Below are 20,353 nucleotides of genomic sequence, written 5' to 3'. Positions count from 1 at the left end.
TACAGCAGACATTTGATGTCTTATTTAACCCCTGGGATGTCTGGTTTCTTGGTCCCCCCTCACACTAACAACTGAGCCGTGCAGTTACCGGCACAGCAGCAGGGCCGCTGTGCTGTGCGGCCCGCACCTGGCCGACCGCCGCGCGCTCTCTGGCTGAATCAGACGGGGTCAGAGCGGGGAGTGTGGCGTGCATCGCGGACCTCCAGAACTGAGGGGTAGTCAGGAATGTTCAGCAGCATACAACCTTGACATTTTGTCTAACAAAACATTTTTAAAGATTTTATTTATTTATTTTAGAGAGGGAAGGGAGGGAGGGAGAGAGAGAGAGAGAGAGAAAAACATCCATGTGCGGTTGCTGGGGGCCATGGCCTACAACCCAGGCATGTGCCCTGACTGGGAATCGAACCTGCGACACTTTGGTTCGCAGCCCGCGCTCAATCCACTGAGCTACGCCAGCCAGGGCTTAATAAAACATTTTAAATGAACAGAAAATATATCTGCTGCTACCTGAAGGCCATCGGACAAATGCGCCAGCCAGCAATGCCACTGTGCGTATATGTCGTGTAATTTTCCCCTTAGCTTTCGGGAAGGAACGATTGATTCATGTTCACGATGGTTTGGTGTCACCCTTCTCTGGATCTTAGAATTTGTTCCATGACGCGGCTACATGGAATTAGAATTGCCGTTATAGACACTGGGTGTTTCTTTTTGAAATCTTAATCGACGGTTACCCAGCGCCCAGGGGCCTGTGCAGGACCGAGAAGGCAGACCGGCTGAGCACAGTTACGGTCTGTCCCAGACGGAACGGCTCACTCGTGTCAGAGGAGGTGGACAGTCCCGTCCGACGGTCTCCAGGTCTCTCCTCCTCCCCCCCGAGCCGTGACCTGGCCTCACTGGCAGCAGACCAGCCCTGCATGGGGACCTCGCCGCCGGAGAAGCTCCCACTGGGCTGTGCTCGGTTGGTTACCCCAAGGACCGTCGCACAAGGCTGTTTCCCAAAACGTGACTCCACCTTTGTGTTTAGCAACATGCCGAGTGACTGGTAGGCACAACACACTTTGGGAGGCGCTGATCAATTTGTTATGAATCACACTTTAGCCTGTAGAGATTATCTTTATTTCTAAGTAAGAATCCGTCTTGTTTTCATAAGATCGATATGCAAAACTGTATATAAGAATAAAAAAAGTTAGAGTTACATGATTTATGAAAATAACCAAACTAGTAACCAAACCGGCTTATAGTTTATTTAAAAATAGATTATGAAACAGTAAATCTCCCTAGTGATCTAGGATATATGATCCAGATATTTTACTCTAACTGGAAATTTTATCACATGATAAGAAGTATGGATAGTTCAACTTATCATTTAATGCCTTTTTGTTAATAAGAGATTCTAAAATATAGTAAGAAAACTTAATCTGAGACAATGTAGGTGTTACCCAACCACCTAATCATAGCCCTAGTTTTATGCAGAGTAATTAAACAAAAATGTTGAAGAAACGAGAGAATTCCCAGTCCTGCCGAACACCGCACCTGGTCTGGCAGGAATTACTTTTTGAAAACCCACCTGAGATCAAACTGTACAAAGCGACTGACATTTTCAGATGAGTAAGAATTCACATGTAAAACTAACTGGAACATGTTAGCTGACGAATTTGCTAACATTCATACATAATAATAATAATAAAGACTGATTTTCTCTATTCTTTCTGCAGTATTTTAGGAGACATTTTCATTGCATCAGGAGGGTGGAAAGGGACATGCTAACACGATATGTTGAAGATAGTTGAAGATAATATCTCTATTTCACATAAGCCTCCCTGGCAGGGAGCCACAGAGGTTGGCTATCCGAAAGCAAGGGGAAATACTCTAGCAGTAAAAACAGAGATTTGCGTGGGTAATTTTGACCCGAAGTGAGTCTATTTCAGGCAACAAGTATGAAGATCTTGCTTTTGTTATTCATTCAGTCGCCCTAAGCCTTTTGAATAGAGCATTAATCCATTTGCATTTAAAGTAAGTGTTGCTAAGGTATGTATTTATTGCCGTTTTGTTGTTCATTATTTATCTTTTTTCATCATCACAAAAAAGACCCTTGGCATTTCTTGTAACGCTGGTTTGGTGGTTAGGAACTCCGTTAGCTCGTACTTGCCTCGGATGCTCCTGGTCTGTCCTTTGATTGAAAATGTTCTCTCTGCCAGACAGAGCAGTCTCGGTGGTGGGGCATTGCTCTTCGTCACTTGGAATATTTCTTGCCAATCCCTCCCGGCCTGCAAAGTTTCTATCGAGAAATCAGCTGACAGTCTTGTGGGAGCTCCCCTGTAGGTAACTCACTGCTTTTCTCTAGCTACTTTTTATTTACTTTTGCACTTTAATTATAATATGACGTGTCTCGGTGCGGGCCTCTCAGTGTTCACCTTCTTTGGGGCTCTCCGTGCGTCCTGGACTTGTAGGTCTATTTCCTTCACCAGGTTGGGGAAGTTTCCCGTCATTATTTCTTCACGGATTTCCAGTTTCTTGTTCTCTCTCTTCTGCTTCCAGCACCCCCATGATGAGAATATCAGGGTGCTCGAAGTTGTCCCAGAGACGCCTTACACTGTTCTCGTTTCTTCGGATTGGCTTTCTTTTTGCCGTTCTGATTGGGTGATTTCTGCCTCCTTGTCTTCCAGATCTCTGACTTGCTTCTTGGCCCCACCCACGTTACTGTTGACTCCCTGCATTCCTCATTTCAGTTCACATGTTCTTCGTTTCCGACTGGCTCTTTCTCGTGTTCCATATCTCCGTTTTTATAATCCCTACCTCTTTGTTGGCATTCTTACTAAGTTCACCTACCCTTCCCCTAAGTTCATTGGACGTTTTTCTAACTAGTGTTTTAAACTCTGCAACTGGTAGATTGCTGTCTCCCTTTCGCTTCGTTCTCTTCTGGAGTTTTGTTCTGTGCTTTCATTCGGGACGTATTTCTTCGTCTCCTCGTCTTGGCCCCCTCCCTGTGTTTGTCTGCATGCATTAGGCAGAGCGGCCACATCGCTGAGGCTTGGTGGAGTAGTCTTCCATAGAGGTTTTCCTGCAGGGTCCACAGGCATGGCCTCCCCGATCACCTGAGCCGGGTGCTTCAGGGGTGCCCCCACCCCAGTGTGGGCTGTGTACACCCCTCTCTTGTAGTTGAGCCTCGATTGTTGTTGGCAAGTTAATAGAAGGGTTCCACCCCCAGGCTTATCAGCTGCAAGGACTGCCGAGACCACTGTGGAGGGTCTGCTGTGCAGGGGCTGACACCACAGAGCGGAACTTGTTGATACTTCAGCGAGTCTGCTGCCGAGTGCGCTGCCTGTGGAGGCAGCTGGGTGGTGCTTTGACGTGATCTGAAGCTTCCCATCTGGCACACTGGCTCTGGGGCCTTCCGGGAGGTGCAGAACAGAGGGGCCCACCAGGTGTGTGCCTGAGACCCCTGTTGGAATCCACCCATGTTCCCCTCTGTGCCCTTGGCACTGTAACTTTCCCACCCACAGTGCTCTCCTTCTTAGTCGGGGAGTGGTGCTAGGGTTGCTACGAGAGCTGCATGAGTTAAGCGCCAGTGATAAATTTTATTCTTACTCCGGGTGCCCATCAGTGTTGGGCCGCCCCTCCCTCTGCGTCTCAGGCTAGCATCTCTGGTTCTCGCTGGTCCTCCCCCCTGTGTGCCTGAGGCCCGCCAACCCTGCGTCTGCCTGGACCGAGCAGACGGCCCGGGTCTCACTAATCATGGTGATCAGTCTCAGGACGGTGTCAGTTTTGGTGTCGCTGCGCTGACACCCGCCTCGCGGGGTGCGTCCCCTCCCCCATTCTTCCACTGTAATCATCCCCCAGCTCAGCATCCGACCCTTCCCCCCGAGTCTCGCTCCTCAGACGCGCACTCCACAGAACACTGGAGCTGTTCACGCTATTGAACAGAAGGTTCCCCCCAAACTACCCAAGCTCAGCACTCCACTTAGATGATCAAACCACACACGAAGGCACGTGCATTTAAAAGGCTCCGTAAAACATTAGAATATCAAGGCGTGTCCACGTGCAGACACGGCATCGCCGTGGAACCACAGAAACGCTGGGAGTGGGCGTTGGTGGCGGACCCCGCGGTTCCCGGGACTGCGTTCTGAGCGCAGCAGGAGAAACCGGGGTGGGCGGGGAACAGGCGGCGCCTGGCGCCGGGCGGCCCGGGAGCTTCCACAGGGGCACTAGAGACCAGAACGTGTAGCAAACGGAGCCACACGCGTGTGCACGCGAGTCGCGTTAACCCAGGGGCTGAAGGCGGACTCCGCGGCGTGGCTGCGCGCACGGCGCTGCGATCGCCCCCTGCCGGTGGCGGTGAGGAGCAGACGCGGGGAGCCACGTGGCCGCCCTGCCGCCCGCCCCTGACCTTGAACCCCAGCCTCGTCCTGGAGGAGCTGCGGCGGCGGCGGATGAAGCGCAGGGAGGCAGACCACCCAGCGGAGCTCTTCCCCCCGGACCACGTGTCTGGCTCTGTGCCGTGCTCGGGCGCTACAGAGAGTCCAATGTGACATCTTGTTCCGTTGCTTTGCTGGGTTGCCTGTGAAGCCAGCTCATGTAAACCTAAAATGATAGACATTAGCACTCGCATCCGTTTTGTTGCAACGACGAATCGAAAGAACATCCAATGGTTAATTTATCTACATGGAGGAAGTAGGCCAGCGCAAGCAGATTCCAGCGCGGGGCTCGAAAGTGAGGCAGGCTCTGGGTTTTCGGTTTGACACCAGCCACGGCCCGTCGCGAGCTCTGAGGACATCGGCGCTTAGCAGGAGCTAAATTTCTCGGGCTATGAAAAATCAGGACATTGGGCAATTATAATTTCTTATTGCCGAAACTGGAGCAATACCGCTATTTTTATAGTCAGATTATTAACTGGAGTATTGCTTCCAGTTTTGTTAAAGATAATACTGGAGACCATGAAATTTTAATTGACTGTCTAATTTCACTGATTTCTAGAAAATGTAAAATAAATTGGGCTAAAATGAGTTAGATAAAACGTAGAAAGTGTGTATAAGTGTTAACTCTTTGCAGTTTGGACTTTAGGTAAAATGTCTCCCTGGGACCCGTTTCAGATCAAATATTGATATTGCACTTAATGACTATAGCACTTGATCATCATAATTGATGTGTGATGTCTAAGGCGATCTCGGTGCCATTTAGTAGGTTATCTTTTTAAAGTTCCTTTTTTTAACAAGCTACAAACAACGACAGGCGTGACCCACAAGCCAGCAAACACGGAGGCTTGCTCGTTTAGATCAAAAGAAACGATCTTTCCGTCCCTCTCCGTCAATGACTGTGAACGGCTCTCACGGCGATGAGACGGTCAGACACAGAAACATCTCCCACCCCGGGCCAGGGCCGAGTTAGAGACTTAATTAGTGGATTAGTGAAACCTCCGTCGTCATTCCTCCCAAGACAATCAGAGCAGGAACAAACCGGAGGGAGATAACCCAGAACAAGTGACCGAAGGAGAGAGAGAGAGGCAGAGGGAGAGAGAGTCAACACGAACTGTTGTCTGAGGAGGGGGTACCGCGTGGCCCCCAGGAGCTGACGCCCCGCCTCTGTGCTGGCGGATGCAGGTGGCTGCCAGCAAACTGCGACTGTCTACAGGTTTTCATCAGTTCTGAAACAGGAAACACGTGTCAGAAAATTCAGGAGAAACTGCGGGAGGAATTCCTCATTACATTAGCCACCTCTCCAATCTGCCTTTTAGGGAAGAACGAGCAGTCTGTTCCCAGGAGACAAGTGTTCCTGATTCACAAACAGAGCACAGCCTCCTCAGACCGGCTGGGCGGAAGCCTGCGCCTCGGCCCCTGAGTCCGGGAGCACTCGCACCCGGGCCCCGGAGTCGCATTCACCCTCCTGCTGCGTCCCCTCGGGTTCCCTTAGCGCTGGCGTCTGTCACAGGTCCAGATGGAGGGACCCCACCAGCAAAGGGGTGGCTGGGCAGGTAGGTCCCTTTCTCCTTCCTTCAGAGCCTGTCCCCAAGCAGCTACTGCCTGGGACGGTCTGCGTGGCTGGCTGGGGGTGGGTGCCAGGCTTCCAGCTGGGGGTCCTCACAGTGGAAGTGACCCCGTGGTCAGCAGGGGGAAGCCCAACCCTGCGCAGCTGCCGCCTCTGCCCGTTCACTCGTGGCTCTGTGTGGGAGGGCACCCGGCAAGGACATGCAGCTCCCCCCCTCACCCCCGGCCTCCCGGTCAGTGCAGCCCAGTGCCCCCCAAGTGTACAGACTGGTTATTTCCCACACCATTGTGACACATTCACGTTCGGGGAGGTCTGGTGACAACCTAACTGCAGCCAGGACGCGGGCTTCTGGTCCCGAGTCAGCGCTCTCTCTCCCGAATCACTAGCTGAATCCTTATGCTGCCTTGTGTTCTGAGTTTTCTTTTTCAAGAGTTAAAAAAAAAACTTTGATTCACAGAAAAGCTGAGGGCAAGGTGCGGAGATGCTCATGCATCTCCCCACCACACGCATGCATTGTCCCGCATTACCAACAGCCCCACCCACGGTCTGAGGTCCACCCTGGACCTCAGGGGACGCTGTCGCTGCCAGTGAATTCAGTGACGGAGCTGGGAGAGGCTGGGTCGAGGAGCGGCTGCGCTGGGAAAGGGAGCCAGCTGCAGGCGCGGTGGGGCGGACTCAAGCGGGGGCGCTCCGCCAGTCACGTGACTCCGTGTGGGCGAGGAGGACGAGGAGAACAACGTTCAGACCAGGCTTCACAAGGGTGTGACTATTCTTATGTAAACTTCCAATCGTGAAACTGAAGGTCTGGTACAGGCTGTGTAATAAAATAGTTTTAATGATTATGTTAATGGGGGCCCTTCCGGTGGGTTCCTAACTATGTAATCGATTCAAACAAAAGACAGCGACAGAGAAAATACAGCAACACTATCCCCAGTGTTTTCTTAGCCTCTGTCCTGGGTCGGGACAAGTAACAGTGTTTCTTTGGTCTCCCGTGGGCGTGGGCGAGGTAGGGAAATTAAACAGAGATGGAAACCTACGCGAGGTGGCCTCACAGATCGTGAGCAGGAGTCAGCTGAATTTTGCTACATCTTGTCCAAACCCCAGTCTTCTCAGGGGCCGAGACCCACAGGCTGCACGGAGCTCTGATGTGTCCTTTTTCAACACGCTCAATGCCCTGGAGAGCATGCATTTCAAACCCATCAACTAGCTCGGTGTGCTTCCAGCAGCCCAGCAATCCTTGGGGGCTCAGGTCATTTCACAGTTGACTCGGGGCGCTTTTAACTGGCGGTAGCTTGTGTAAAGCTGTTACATGGGGAGGAGAAATTGACTCTGGCACGTCACCGTTTACATGGAAATAAGAATATTACTGCTGCCAGTGTCTAATTTTTTTAATCCCTGGTGTCTGCAGTTGTAGTTTTAAAAGATTTTATTTATTTATCTTTAGACAGACGGGAAGGGAGGGAGAAAGAGAGGGAGAGAGACATCAGTGTGTGGCTGCCTCTCACACACCCCTATGGGGGGACCTGGACTGAAACCCAGACATGCGCCCTGACTGGGAATCAAACCCATGGCCCTTTGGTTCACAGGCCGACACTCAGACCACGGAGCCACACCAGCCAGGGCTCTGCTGCTGTGTTTTATGTACAGCGCCTAACGACAGCCATAAACAGCCACACATCTCGAAGTTAAGCTTCTCACGCAGCTGCCCTGCACTCCCAAGCAGAAGCCGGGCGCCATTGACGCAGAGCCCAGGATGCATCCGGACCGGCCTCCTTGCTGAACTCACACAGCGACGGGGGCTCCCCCCTCGAGGGGGCCGCCAGACGGCACGGGCCGGCAGGCAGGCAGGCAGGCAGGCAGGCTCCAGGTGGCTGAATTACGACCCGGAGCAGGACTCGGCAGACGAGAGCCGTGCTGAGGAATGCGATTACTTGCTGCCAGGAGGGGACTTGACTCCCATGGCCTGCTGGGGTGCTGCGAGGCTGGTTGCCGTAAAACCTAAGGAAACGTGATTTCCTGGGGATGCACCAGCATCTGACGGGAGGCTTGGGGGAGTGAATCCAGGGCAGGCACCCGGGGCTGGTGCGGAGACTCGGGGCGGAGAAAGATACACACCCCCATTTGCTGCGGGGTTTCCGGATGCCCCCAAAGTGTGTGGGAGAATGGATGAAGATCTGGATGCTAACATGCTTTGCAGCTCAAGCAAATCAAAGGCTAGGAAAGGGTGACGTCAGCCACGGACACAAGAGTTGTGAGCACAGGACTTAACATTAAAAAATGCAGAAGTCCTGGCTGGCGTAGCTCAGTGGATTGAGTGCAGGCTGAGAACCAAAGCATTGCAGGTTCGATTCCCAGTCAGGGCGCATGCCTGGGTTGCAGGCCACGGCCCCCAGCAACCGCACATTGATGTTTCTCTCTCTCTCTCTCTTTCTCCCTCCCTTCCCTCTCTAAAAATAAATAAATAAAATCTTAATAAAAATGCAGAAGCATGCTCCCCAAACCATGGGGGAGAACCCACTGAAGAGGCGGTGGGAGGGGCGGCGAGCAAACAGAGCCCAGAGCCCGGCAGTTGGAAGGTGCCGAGTGCCTCTCCACGCCACCGCGTTCCTGAGGGTCCGGGAAGCTGTGTCCTGGGGAACGGCGGCGAGACACCCGCATGGCCAGGTGTCCTTGCACTCAGAGTTCGTCCCCGAGGCCCAGTGTCTGATCCCCCAGGCATCAGAAGAAACAGTTGGGCCACGATGGGTAATTCGGCGACTTCAGAACGTGCGTGTCTTGGAAGGGCTTGGACCTAGGCCCTGACCGTGGGGGAGGCTGCTGGGATGCGGACTCCGGGTGGGGTCCGGCCCCAAGTCCCTGCACGGCTCTGGGTCTGAACCTCAGCGGCCAGCTGCTGCCCAGGCGGGGCCGCCGGGGACGGGACTCCCTGTCTGCCCATCCCAGCGCTGTCCCTGTAGTCAGAGTGTGCGCAGTGTCACGCCCAGTGGAGTCATCAGGTCTGCCGATCCGCGTGTCACCGGGGCCGAGGCTGCGAGTGACGCTCAAGGCCCGTCAGTCACTTGGACGTGGTCACCAGGGCGGTGGCGCGGAGAGGGCTGAGTCCACTTTATTGATGGGAACTGAGTGCCCCTGGCAGGATTTTGACAACATGTAGCATTCGTTGTCTGCCTTTTTAAATTCATTTTTATTTTTATTTATTTTTTTAAAGAGGAAGTATTTTATTTTATTTATTTTTTAAAGATTTTATTTTTATTTATTTTCAGAGAGGGAAGGAAGGGAGAGAGAGAGAGAGAAACATCAATGTGCAGTTGCTGGGGGCCGTGGCCTACAACCCAGGCATGTGCCCTGACTGGGAATTGAACCTGTGACGCTCTATTTTTATTTTTTATTGTTGTCATAAAAGTGGTTTGGCTGCATACTAGCCTACCTGAAAAAGCAAGGGACAAAAGCGTATATAATCTGATGGTCTGCCTTTAGCGCCACAAACGCAGTCTAGCCTGTGTCAAAGACAACAGTATGTTGTTGATGGTGACACAGGGCACCCTGTCTGTGTGGCTCAGCTGGTTGGAACATCATCCCACACGCCATGGGGCTGCATGTTCGGCTCCTGGTCAGGGCACATACCTAGGTTGTAGGTTCAATCCCCGGTCGGGGCACATACAGGAAGCAACCAATTGATGTTTCTCTCTTACATCAGTGTCTCTCTCTCTCTCTCTCTCCCCACCTTTTCCTCTCTTCACAATCAATAAACATATCCTTGGACGAAGATTAAAAAAGTTATGAAAAAAAAAGATTACATACAACACTGGAGTCAGAGCTTCCTGCAATTGGAGGCTTTTATATCCTTTATTAAGATATAAATAAAGAGCCCTGGCTGGTGTGGCTCAGTGGACTGAGCTCAGGCCTGTGAACCAAAGGTCGCCGGTTCGATTCCCAGTCAGGGCACATGCCTGGGGTACAGGCCAGGTCCCCCAGTAGGGGGCGTGCGAGAGGCAACCACACACTGATGTTTCTCTTCCTCTTTCTCCCTCCCTCCCCCTCTCTAAAAATCAATTAAAAAATTTAACAGTATGTGAATAAATAACACTCCCCGCATAGGTAGGTATCTTGTGAAAACTAAAGGAGGTGATGTATCACTTCCCACTGCCCGTGCCAGGCACTCTGCAGATGGATACTGTTATTGTCATCGTTCTCATGCGATGCCTCTCAGAGCTGGGCGTGGGGACGGCAGACTTCTGGCGGCGCCGGCTCCCTGCGTCTCGGAGAGAACGGAACTGCGCGTGGCTGAGCACCCCCGAGCACCCCGAGCCGTCCAAGGGCCACCTGTTGGCACACAGTGGGTCTGCTTTGGGAGGAGTCTTGGGGAAAACGGACCCCGTGTGTCCTGGGGGCTGATGGGCATGAGCTTTGAAGGGCGGCGATCGGGGACCCTACTCTGCAGGCAGCCTCCGCCGCCTAAGGCTCCTGACCCTCACCCTCCTCTTCCGGGGAGAAGCCCTGGGGGTCAGAGGTCAGGGCCTCCGGCCTGGCCTGCGGAGGCGCGTCTGGCCTCCCGTGGGCGGAGTGAGTGACGGTCCCCGCTGTCTTCCGTCTGCGGGGACACCCGCCCCGCTGCCCTGGGCTGCTGACCCTCCCCTCCCCCACCGGCCACCGAGCTCATTTGCACACGCGCGCCCCGCCCCCCGCCCGCTCCGCAGGCCTGCCCTGCCGCGCAGGCGCGCACCTGCGCTCACGAATAAACGAGCTGTTTGGCAGGTGGCACCAGGGGGTCCGACGTGTCACTCCCAGTCAGCAATGCCCAAACTGCACTCTCGGGACACCCCGGGGAGTGTCGGGGGGCACCGCGGGCTGTTTGGGGGCAGGGACGGAGCAGGGCTGGAGCCCAGGGGGGCTGGCCCCCCAGGACAGGAGCAGATTGCTTCAGTGTAAACTGACTTATGAAATGGGTGCTTGCATACATCTCATCGGGGACATGAAAAAGCTCCACCGCGGGGAATGACACGAATAACAAAACAAACAAACATAAAAAGCATCCAGAAACGGGAAGCAGGGCCAGGGAGTGAAGACACTGCTTTCTTCAGCAGGGCGCCCCCTCCGTCAGGGGTGTTTGCCGGACCGACCTCCACGCAACGGGCCTGGGTTCCATCCACTCGGTCACCTGGGTCGTGATTTCTGCCACGACAGCAATCCCACTCCCGTCTGGTTACTCCTGTGTGGTGTCCCCCCGCCCCCCCCCCCCACTCCGGCATCTGTGCGAAGGCGCGGGTGTCGGGCGGCTGTTCCCTCAGCGCCGAGCGATTCACTCTCAGCACACCACGCCCTCGCTTCTTCGCCCAGAATCAAACCAGGGATCAAAGGTCATCTGTATACATTGCACTAATAACTGGCCTTTTCTGCCTGTAAGGTTATTGCTGTTGAATATTTATGCAAACTGTAGAAGATATAAATGCCACTCAGAAACTACCAAAAAGCAGCCCTGGCTGGCGTGGCTCAGTGGATTGAGCACGGGCTGCGAACCAAAGCATCGCAGGTTCAATTCCCAGTCAGGGCACATGCCTGGGTTGCAGGCCACGGCCCCCAGCAACCACACATTGATGTTTCTCTCTCTTTCTCTCTCCCTCCCTCCCTTCCCTGTCTAAAATAAATAAATACAATCTTTAAAATATGTTGATGAGTCAATCCCAGAAGTCCCCTCCTTTAAAAAAAAAGAAATTACCAAAAAGCACAACAGTAATGGGCACCTCTCGAAGGTGAACTGTATTCATATTCTCACAAAGTTACTGGACTACAGACTTGCATCTCCTCCTCGGTGAGATAAGATGAAGGGCTGGGCGTTTTAGTGCAGGGAGCGAAGTTCTGGAAGAAAAAGCGATTCATGTGTTCCTGTTTTGTAAGGAGTATGGTTGCACCGCACCATGGTCCGCCTCAGCGCCCCTCAGGGGCAGACAGAGGGACCAGGTAAAAACGCATGGGCTTCCGGTCAAGGTGGCGGCGTGGGCAGACGTGGCGCATCTCTCTGCACAATCACACCAAAATCACGACTAAAATACAGGACAGCCGTCACTCAGGAATGTCAGAAATTGAGTTGAATGGGAGTCTGACGACTACAGAACTGAAGAAACCACATCCACCCAGACGGGCAGGAGGGGCACAGGTGTGGAACAGGCTGGCCCCACACCCACGTGGGTAAAAATCTGGGAGGGGTGTCTGGGGAGTGAGGAGTCCCAGCCCCACACCAGGGCCCCCAGCCCTGGGTTCCCGTGCCAGGAAGATAAGTCCCCACAGCTCTGGCTGCAAAAACCAGTGGGGACTGAGTGGGTGGAGGAGGCCGCTGGAGCCCCAAGCAGCTCCTCCTGGGGAACCCTCACACGGACTCTCCGACCCACACCCACTCCCTCCGAGCCCCAGCACTGGGGTGGCAGTTTGAGGGGCACCAGGGGTGCACAGGGAGGGACTGAAGTGCCTGGCATTGGAGTGAGCAGAGGCCGTTGTCCCTTTGCTGAGCCCTCCCCCCACGGAGCCAGCAGGCTGGCACCACATCTGACACTCCATCAACCTGGCTGACACTGTGCTGCTTGCCATCGGAGACCCCCAGAAGCTGTACCCCACCCGACCTATGGGCCCACTCAAGCTGCTTTCCCATAAGAACGGCTGGTCTTGGCTCCCAAATCCCATCAAACAAGCAACAGCTGGCTTCCGTGAGCCCCAGAGGCGTCCAGGTTAGAGTGAAAGTGGCTTCACCTGGGAATCTCCAAGCCCCGCACAAGCAGCAGCCATCTCGGATTGCTTTCAGCTGAGGCAGGGGGGCGGGGCAGGCAAAACACAGGTGGGGGCTGACCTTGCCCTGAACCACCTGGAAACCCCAGGGCCAGTGCACGAGTGGACAGCCACAGACCACATCAGAGCACCACCGCCCTGCCCCCACACAGCTGATCCTCCATGGAGGGTGGAAGGTGGGGTTCAGTGGTCACAGCCAGTCCTTGCAGCTGACTGGCCTGGGTCAATCCCTCCCATTGACCTGCCAACAGCAACCAAGGCTCAACCACAAGAGGAGGGTGTGCTCAGCCCACAGGAAAGGCGCACCTCGAGTATACCAGCTTGGGGGACAGGGGAGGCTGTGCCACTGGACCCTACAGGACACCTCCTGCATTAGGCCACACACCAAGACAGGGAGTCAAAGCAGATCTACCGAATACATAGAAATAGTCAGGCTGCCAAAACGAGGAGACAAAGAAACATGGCCCAAGTGAAAGAACAGATCAAATTCCAAAAACAGAACTAAACAAAATAGAGATAAGCTATCTATCAGATGTAGAGTTCGAGACACTGGTTATCAGGATGCTCAAGGAACTCAGTGAGGACCTCAGCAGCATAAAAGAGACCCAGTCAGACATGAAGGCTACACTGATGGAAATAAAGAACAAAGAATAAAGAACAGTAGAGTGGATGAAGCTGAGAATTAAATCAATGATTTGGAACACACGGAAGCAAAACCAACCATGCAGAACAAGAAGAAGGAGATGCCAGAAGGGGAAGAGAAAGAGCAAGAAATTGGAAATCTGTCTGAAAAACTGCGGAACAGCCTTCCCTAATTTGGTGAAGGAAACAGACACGCAGGTCCAGGAAGCACAGAGAGTCCCAGTTATGATGGAGGCAAGGAGGCCCGCTCCAGGACACATCGCAATTAAAATGCCCAAGGCTCAGGGTAAAGACAGGCTCTTACACGCAAGAGAGAGGAAGTTAGTTACCAGAAGGCTGCCAGGGGGAGGGGGAGGGGGAGAACGGGTGAGGAGGTGAGGGGGCGACGAGGTACAGACAGGTGGTCCCGGAACAGCCGTGGGGACGTAACATACGGCACCAGAGACAGAGCAGCCGAAGAGCTTACCCGCACGACCCGTGGACAGGAACAGTGTGGGGGGGGTTGCCTGAGGGAGTGGGGGCTGTGCTGGGTGGGGGGGGCAACGGGGGGAAAATCAGGACAACTGTGACAGCATCATCACCTAAGTATAATCACAAAAATAAAAATAAAAGTGCAGCCCTGGCTGGTGTAGCTCAGTGGATTGAGCGTGGGCTGCAAACCAAAGTGTCGCAGGTTTGATTCCCAGTCAGGACACATGCCTGGGTTGCAGGCCATGGCCCCCAGCAACCCCACATTGATGTTTCTCTCTCTCTCTCTGTCTCTCTCTCTCTCTCTCCCTTCCCTCTCTAAAAATAAATAAATAAAATCTTTAAAAAAATAAAAGTGCAGACACCCCCTCCCCGCAGTCTGCCCCGCAGGCCCAGGCCGGGCTCTGGGCGCTGCTTCTCCGCCCGCCCCTTCCGTGGGGCCGCATCTGAGACCTCCTGACACTGACCGTCCCCAGACTTGGGGCGACTCTGCCACCGTGCAGCGCACGCACTCTCTGTGGCCGGGCGTGTGACCGGACCAGACAGGACACTCTGTGTCTGTGGGACTTCTGCTCCACCACATCCGTCCTCGGCTGAGAGCCGTGTCACCCACCATTCGGCCTTGCGACGGGGGAGCTACAAGGACAGCCGTGTAACCCGAGGCAGCGGCGGCGGGGTGGGTGGGGAGCCCCACTTTCCTGAGCTGGGCTTTCGGAGCAGGCAGGCAGGAGGCTCAGCCGCCTGGTGGCCGAGCTGCAGGGCCCTGCTGCAGCCCCGAAAGGGAGGGAGGCTGGAGGACAGAGACGGGGACCGAGACGGCCACAGGGACGGGCGCACGCGGGAGCTGGTCTGGGGCATCTTCGTGGGATGGACGGACGGAGGCGAGGGGGGGGCAGATGGCTCCCGGCACCCTCCCTCCGTGCACCCCCTCGGAAGCCTCACCTTAACACGGCTCTCAGGGGCCGGGTGCGAGCGGGTGCGAGCGGTGCAACGTTTTATCCCGCAGAGCCGCGAGGACGGGAGACGGTAATGAGCCGGCTTTATGCAGGCTGTCACTCTCCCTTAAATGCGGGACATATGGCTCATTTGCCTATCCGCCATCACGCTGCCTGATGTACTAAGCACTGCTGCAGTAAGGGGTGGTGATACAAAGTAAATTTAGGGTTGTTTGCTTGTTATTAGGAAGCGGCACCGGGGGCTGGGGGGAGGGGGGACGGGACGGAACGGCCTGCCTGCCCGTGGCCACGGTTCGGCCGAGGCTGCATTGGGAGGGGGAGGAGGAGGAGGAGGTGCAGCTTTCTTGAAGACGGAGCGCTGGGGGGCAGGGACACAGGTAAGGCTCCCTGGAGGTTTGGGAAGGAGGCCGTGGGGACGCACACGGAGGGGCCGGGCGGGAAGGAGCCCCACAGACGGTGCTGGGGAGGCAGGGAGGGGTGGGCAGGTGGCTTCCTCCGGGCAGAGGGCTCTGGAGCTGAGGCACGGCTCTGGGGCTCTGTCCGGGGGCGGGTGAAGGTGGACTCATGTCATCCCGTTCCCTTTCTGTCTGCCCATGCCCAGGGCTTCCCAGGGGGCCCCCCAGGCCCCTCCCTGCCCAGGGCAGGAAGGCCGAGGGGCTGGTCTGCGGCTGTGAGCTCTCTGGGCACAGGGCACACCGGTTCCTCCCCTCCTCCTCACCTCCTCCCCTCCCCCCATCTCCACTTTCCCTCCGCTCTCCCCTGACCTCTCTTGACCCCCCCACCCCGGGCCCTCACCCGCCGGGACAACTGGGTCCGAGAGTGGCCTTGGCGGGGCTGGGGTGCTCTGGGTTGGTGGGGGAGGGCCCACCACCTCTTGGTCTTGAGGGCAAAAGTACACCGGCGAGGCCCCCATGAGGCTCCCCGCCACCGAACGGGGTCACATGTCCCCACAAAGTAGCTGCATTTCGCCAAGGCCCAGGGCCCCCGGGGAGTGACAGCACCATTGTCAGAAGACGACTCGAAGGGAACCCCGTGGCAGCAAAGGGGCTATTGGCGGCTGTCCCCGAGCAGGGCCCCGCCCAGGGGGAGGGGCCGTGCCCGGCAGGCCCCCGGCCCAGGTCCACGCCAGGGCTCACTCCCTGGGACCCTGGGCCGGGGGGGTGCATCTCCGGGCTCCCCCTGGGGGTTCTCAGGGGATCTCCATGTGCCTTTGCACGCAGCTCGCTGAGGCCCTGGGTGAACGCAGCGCACACGTAACCACGTGCTCTGGGCCAGCTCTGCTTCTCGGAACTGCGTCCAAACGTGGGGAAAAAATGTGCTTAAAGTTTTGGAAATATTTAAAGCATCTGGTACACCGCCTGGCACACAGGAAGTGCTCAAAACGGTTCTGTTCTTCATTCATTGCCATTGGCCCGACAGATAGCTGCGTTTTACTTTATTTGGGGGAATTAGGGAGAAATATGGCAGTGTCTTCAGGAATATTAGGGAGAAGTGTGGTGAAGTACTCACGAATTCAACGGTTATTCTTTCAACAGTGGGCATGCACCCCTCCACCTCTCAGCTGCTGTTGCTCCGGGCTCCCGTGTCCGCCCGTCCGAGGCCGCCTGCCGGGCACATCCGCGCTGTCTGCCCAGCTGGCGGGCGGTCCCGGGAGACGCGCCAGGTGCCCCCTGCGCACGGATGGAGCAGGCGGCCGCCAGCCGGGCGGGAGGAGACAGCTCTGAGCCCTGGGTTTCCGCCGGCGCGCTTGCTGAGCGACTGGTCAAACAGCGCAGACTCGGGATCCAGGGCCCGGCCAGCTCCGAGCGCCTCGCAGACATGAGCTTCTGTGGGTTCCAACGGCGGTGACCGGGGCTGGGGTCCCCACCAGCTGGCCGGCCAGGTGAGGAGGTGTCCTGGGAGTCATATCCAGGTGCAGCCACGGCAGCAAACCTGCCCAGTGGCAGCTGGTGGACACAGGTCACTCCGTCTCCCACGCCACCCTGTGGTTCGAGTCTCATCCGGCTGTCTCGGAGAGACAAGCACCGTTCTCGCCGTCACTCAAGGGACTCAGCCGAGGACCAGCGAAGGCAGAGGACTCGCTGGACGTTGTCCACCGGGGGAGGAGCAGAGCTGGGACCTGAACTCCATCTTCCGACGCCATTGACTTTACAGGAAACACTCGCCTAGGGAAGGACACTGTGTGTCGCATCGGTGGCTGGCTGGACATTTATCCGCGACCTTCACCCCCGGTATTGTAGTTTGCATACAGTAGGCGCTCAGTAAACAGTGACAGGATGGATGAGTGAGCGAGGGCAACATAGGCTTGTTGTTTAGAAAAGGCATCTGGGGTGTAACCTCAGAACATCTCGAGGCGGGCGGGCACACACCACACAAAGCAAACTCCAGGGTCTGTGGACTTGGGGACCCGGGAAATACCCGCGGTGCGTCCACTGTGCTCCTTGTTCCTTGGAACAGGCTTCTTCGGAGACCCTCCAACAGCCTCCGGGCCGTTACGCTTTACTGGGAGTAAGAGTGGATGACAATGAAATCTCAACAAGACGGGGCCATGGAGAAGTTTTATTAGGAGTTTTACAGCCGAAAGTAAAAATGTACATTTCCTCGCACAGGTAATTCCAAGGTCAAGAGCTAAAAAGCCTTCCTCCCCCTCCCGCCCCTCCCTCTGGGCCACGGCTCTCGGCTTTGCCCGCGGCGTCTTTGGGAATCCGGGAGACCACACGGACCCGGCCGGGTCAACATGGATGGACGCGTGGGGGCCGCCCCTGGCAGGAAGCCGCGGGGCGTCGGTCACTCGGAGGAATTGACCAGCTGGCAAGGACGGGCCCGAAGCAGCAGGCGCAGGGTCGCATGGCGCTGGCCAGTGACCGCTGAGGGTCCCTGTCCCTGGCAGAGGAGTGTGTCCGTCATCCCTATGTTCTGCTGGGTCTCGACTGTGTTCAGATCCTTGGGGCACGCGTCCGGGAGACACGTTCGCCCCTCGCCTCCCGTGGTGCTGGTGGTGGAGCCTGCAGCGAGACCCTGCAGCGAGGGGGACGAGGGGCTCGGGGACTGGAGACCTCGGGGACCCTCCCCTTCATTACGGTGAGACGATGCCAAGTCGGCCATAATCGTTAGCCACGGTTGGGGGCTGAAAACGGCCCTGATTGCAATCTGTGGGGAGCAAGACAGAAATCTGCAAGACTCTTTACAAGAGTTTTCTTTACACCCTTTAAAACTTTCTTTAGTTTCCCTCCCTTTATCCGCACCCACCTCCTTCCCTCTCTCTCCCGCATGCCTTACCTGCGGGCCTTTGGAGGTCCTGGAGGGTGAGCGCCGCCCTGCTCTGCAGGTGGGGTTTGCGGTGGCTTCGGGGACGGGCAGAGCTGATCCAGGGTCCCTGCCCAGAGGGCGGAGTCTGACGCTCGGGGTCTCTGGAGTCCCCCTGTCCCCCAGCGGGGCTCAAGACCCAGGGAAGCTGGAGGAGGCCTCCAGACGGAGCTGCGCGGGAAGCACCGGGGCTGGAGGCGGAGCCCCAGGCGCCTGCCCGGGACGGCTGACCTCCTTGGTCGCGGGCTCCCGTCCCACTCTCTCCACCAGCCTTTGGCAGCAGCCAGTCCGAGCCTTGGGGTGGGCCATCCTGCATATGCCTCGCCCTCCCGCCCTCCCTCGGACACACCCCTTCCGCAGGTGCTGGCGGAGTTGGGGTCCCGCGCCCAGGCACCAGGCATGTGCAGACACACTCCACACAGTCCCCGGGCTGGGGCCGCCCTGTCCAGAGCTGCCGGGGCCACAAGGACACGGGCGGGAGGAAGGGGGGGAGCCACCCCCAAGGGCTTTCTCTGGTGCCCCACGCCCCGTGGGGAGAGGGTCTGCGAGGCCGGTGTCAGACGCGGCCGGGACACGCGCTCCCTGCAGCCTGCACGCACCCTGTTCACCGGCTTCGCCCCGCCCCTTTCCTCTCCTGTGACGGCAGCAGCAGCAGGCTCCCAGGATGAGAGAGGAAGGCAGTGGCCCTGCCCCACCCACTGGTGGCGTTTGGGGCTCAGGAGAGTCACCCCCACCATTCTGGGTCCCCGCTGTTCCTGGAACAACGGGCGCAGCCCCCACGCCGCCCTGGTCTGCTCTCCCACAGGGAGAGAGCAGTCGCAGGATCTGGGCCGCTGTCTCCGGCAGGAGCGGAGGCCCCTCTTCCACGGCCCATAGAGGGGGGGCTGCCATTTTCATCCCACGGCCATGGTCCCTCCTTCCACCTGACCCTGCCCGGTCTGCAGATGGACCCATGACCCGGGGGACACCGAGGAAACCTCAGGAGGTGCTCACGGAGCCACTGTCGCACCTGAGCGCCTCGGTCTGCTCTCCGAAGGGGCCCTCCGCGCACCTGGTCACACAGCAGCTGCCCGTGGCCCTGGAGCAGAGCTGCGGCTGCGGGCAAGGCGGCCCCGGCACTCGGAGGGTCCGCAGGACGCGGGTGGGGTGTGCAAGGCGACAGAAACACATGTGTGCCGCTCCCGCCCTCCCGGGGACAGGGGCCCCCACCACAGCTTCTACGGGAGACAGGCCCACCCTTCCCCACGGGCACCTCTCTGCACCGGCCCACGCGGTGCACACGCTCCCTCGTGCTGGGGGGGCGCCGTGTCACCGTTTCTAGACCACAAGGCCCGGGGTGTGGCCCCAGCGCCCCTCTCCTTGAGAAACGCTCTTCTTCCCGACCGCCCGGCCGGCCGCTCTGGGAAACACCTTCACGCTAGAGGTGGGACGGCCTTCAAGGAGTTTCAGACATGCGCCTCTCACCAGCCCGTGCGTGAGTCCCAGCCAGGTCGTGCCCGCAGGCCTGAGCTCTCTAAGGCCCTTCCGTGCTACCTGCCAGGTGAGCAATCTCTCTACGTCCAGACACGCGGCTGTGGGGCTATCACGGGGGGCGGGACTTGGGAAGAGCTCACCCACCGTGAACGAGCGGAAGATACCGCGCTCCAGACACGAGAACTCACAAACAGGGGTTCCGGTACCTTCCGCTCTGCCGCAGGCTCTGCGCCCCCCTCCTCCAGGAGACGGTGGCCCTGGGGAATGCCTGCGGCCGGCACTCGATGGCCACGTCTCCACCCACGTGGACGACCGAACTCCTCTTGACGGGGTTTTTGGAGAAATCGGGAGCTGAAGCTGAGAAGGAAATGTTGAAAGGGAGTGTTAACTCACTCCCGTAACGGACCCGTGGTCACGCGGGCTGCAAGGGGACGCACCTGAGGGGCTCCGGTCATTCGCACCCAGAACCCTTCCTCACGTCACCGGGCCCTGGGCTCCAGGGGTCAGGTACCGACTCAGGGTCCGGCGTCTCTGCTCCCACCTGCCCAGTGCAGGTGACCGCAGGCAGCCCTCGGGGACCTGGCGGAGGGGCTCAGGGAGGGCACACCCGTGAGGGGCTATGGCGGGCGCCCAGCACAGAGGACCTGCTCAGGGGCTGCGACTTACCCGTGTCCTGGTGCTGATCGCCGCAGCCCCCAGAGCACGCGGGGGAGGGAGAGAGCGAGTGAGAGAAAGCCACGCTCTGGAAA

General features: G+C 57.1%; 1 protein-coding gene across 1 annotated transcript in view; it reads right to left on the bottom strand.

The window, feature by feature from the left end:
• LOC114501809 (contactin-6) overlaps positions 1 to 20,353 on the bottom strand; it is a 128,674-nt gene that overhangs the window by 27,256 nt on the left and 81,065 nt on the right. Inside the window, 1 exon segment of the mRNA XM_036030243.1 lies at positions 19,811 to 19,961. Within this exon segment, the coding sequence (XP_035886136.1) occupies positions 19,811 to 19,961 (151 nt within the window).

This window comes from Phyllostomus discolor, chromosome 7 (genome assembly GCF_004126475.2).
Source record: "Phyllostomus discolor isolate MPI-MPIP mPhyDis1 chromosome 7, mPhyDis1.pri.v3, whole genome shotgun sequence".
In the NCBI taxonomy this organism is placed as follows: domain Eukaryota; kingdom Metazoa; phylum Chordata; class Mammalia; order Chiroptera; family Phyllostomidae; genus Phyllostomus; species Phyllostomus discolor.
The sequence above is the reverse complement of the archived record's forward strand: the minus strand, read 5'-3'. Positions and strand labels throughout refer to the sequence as shown.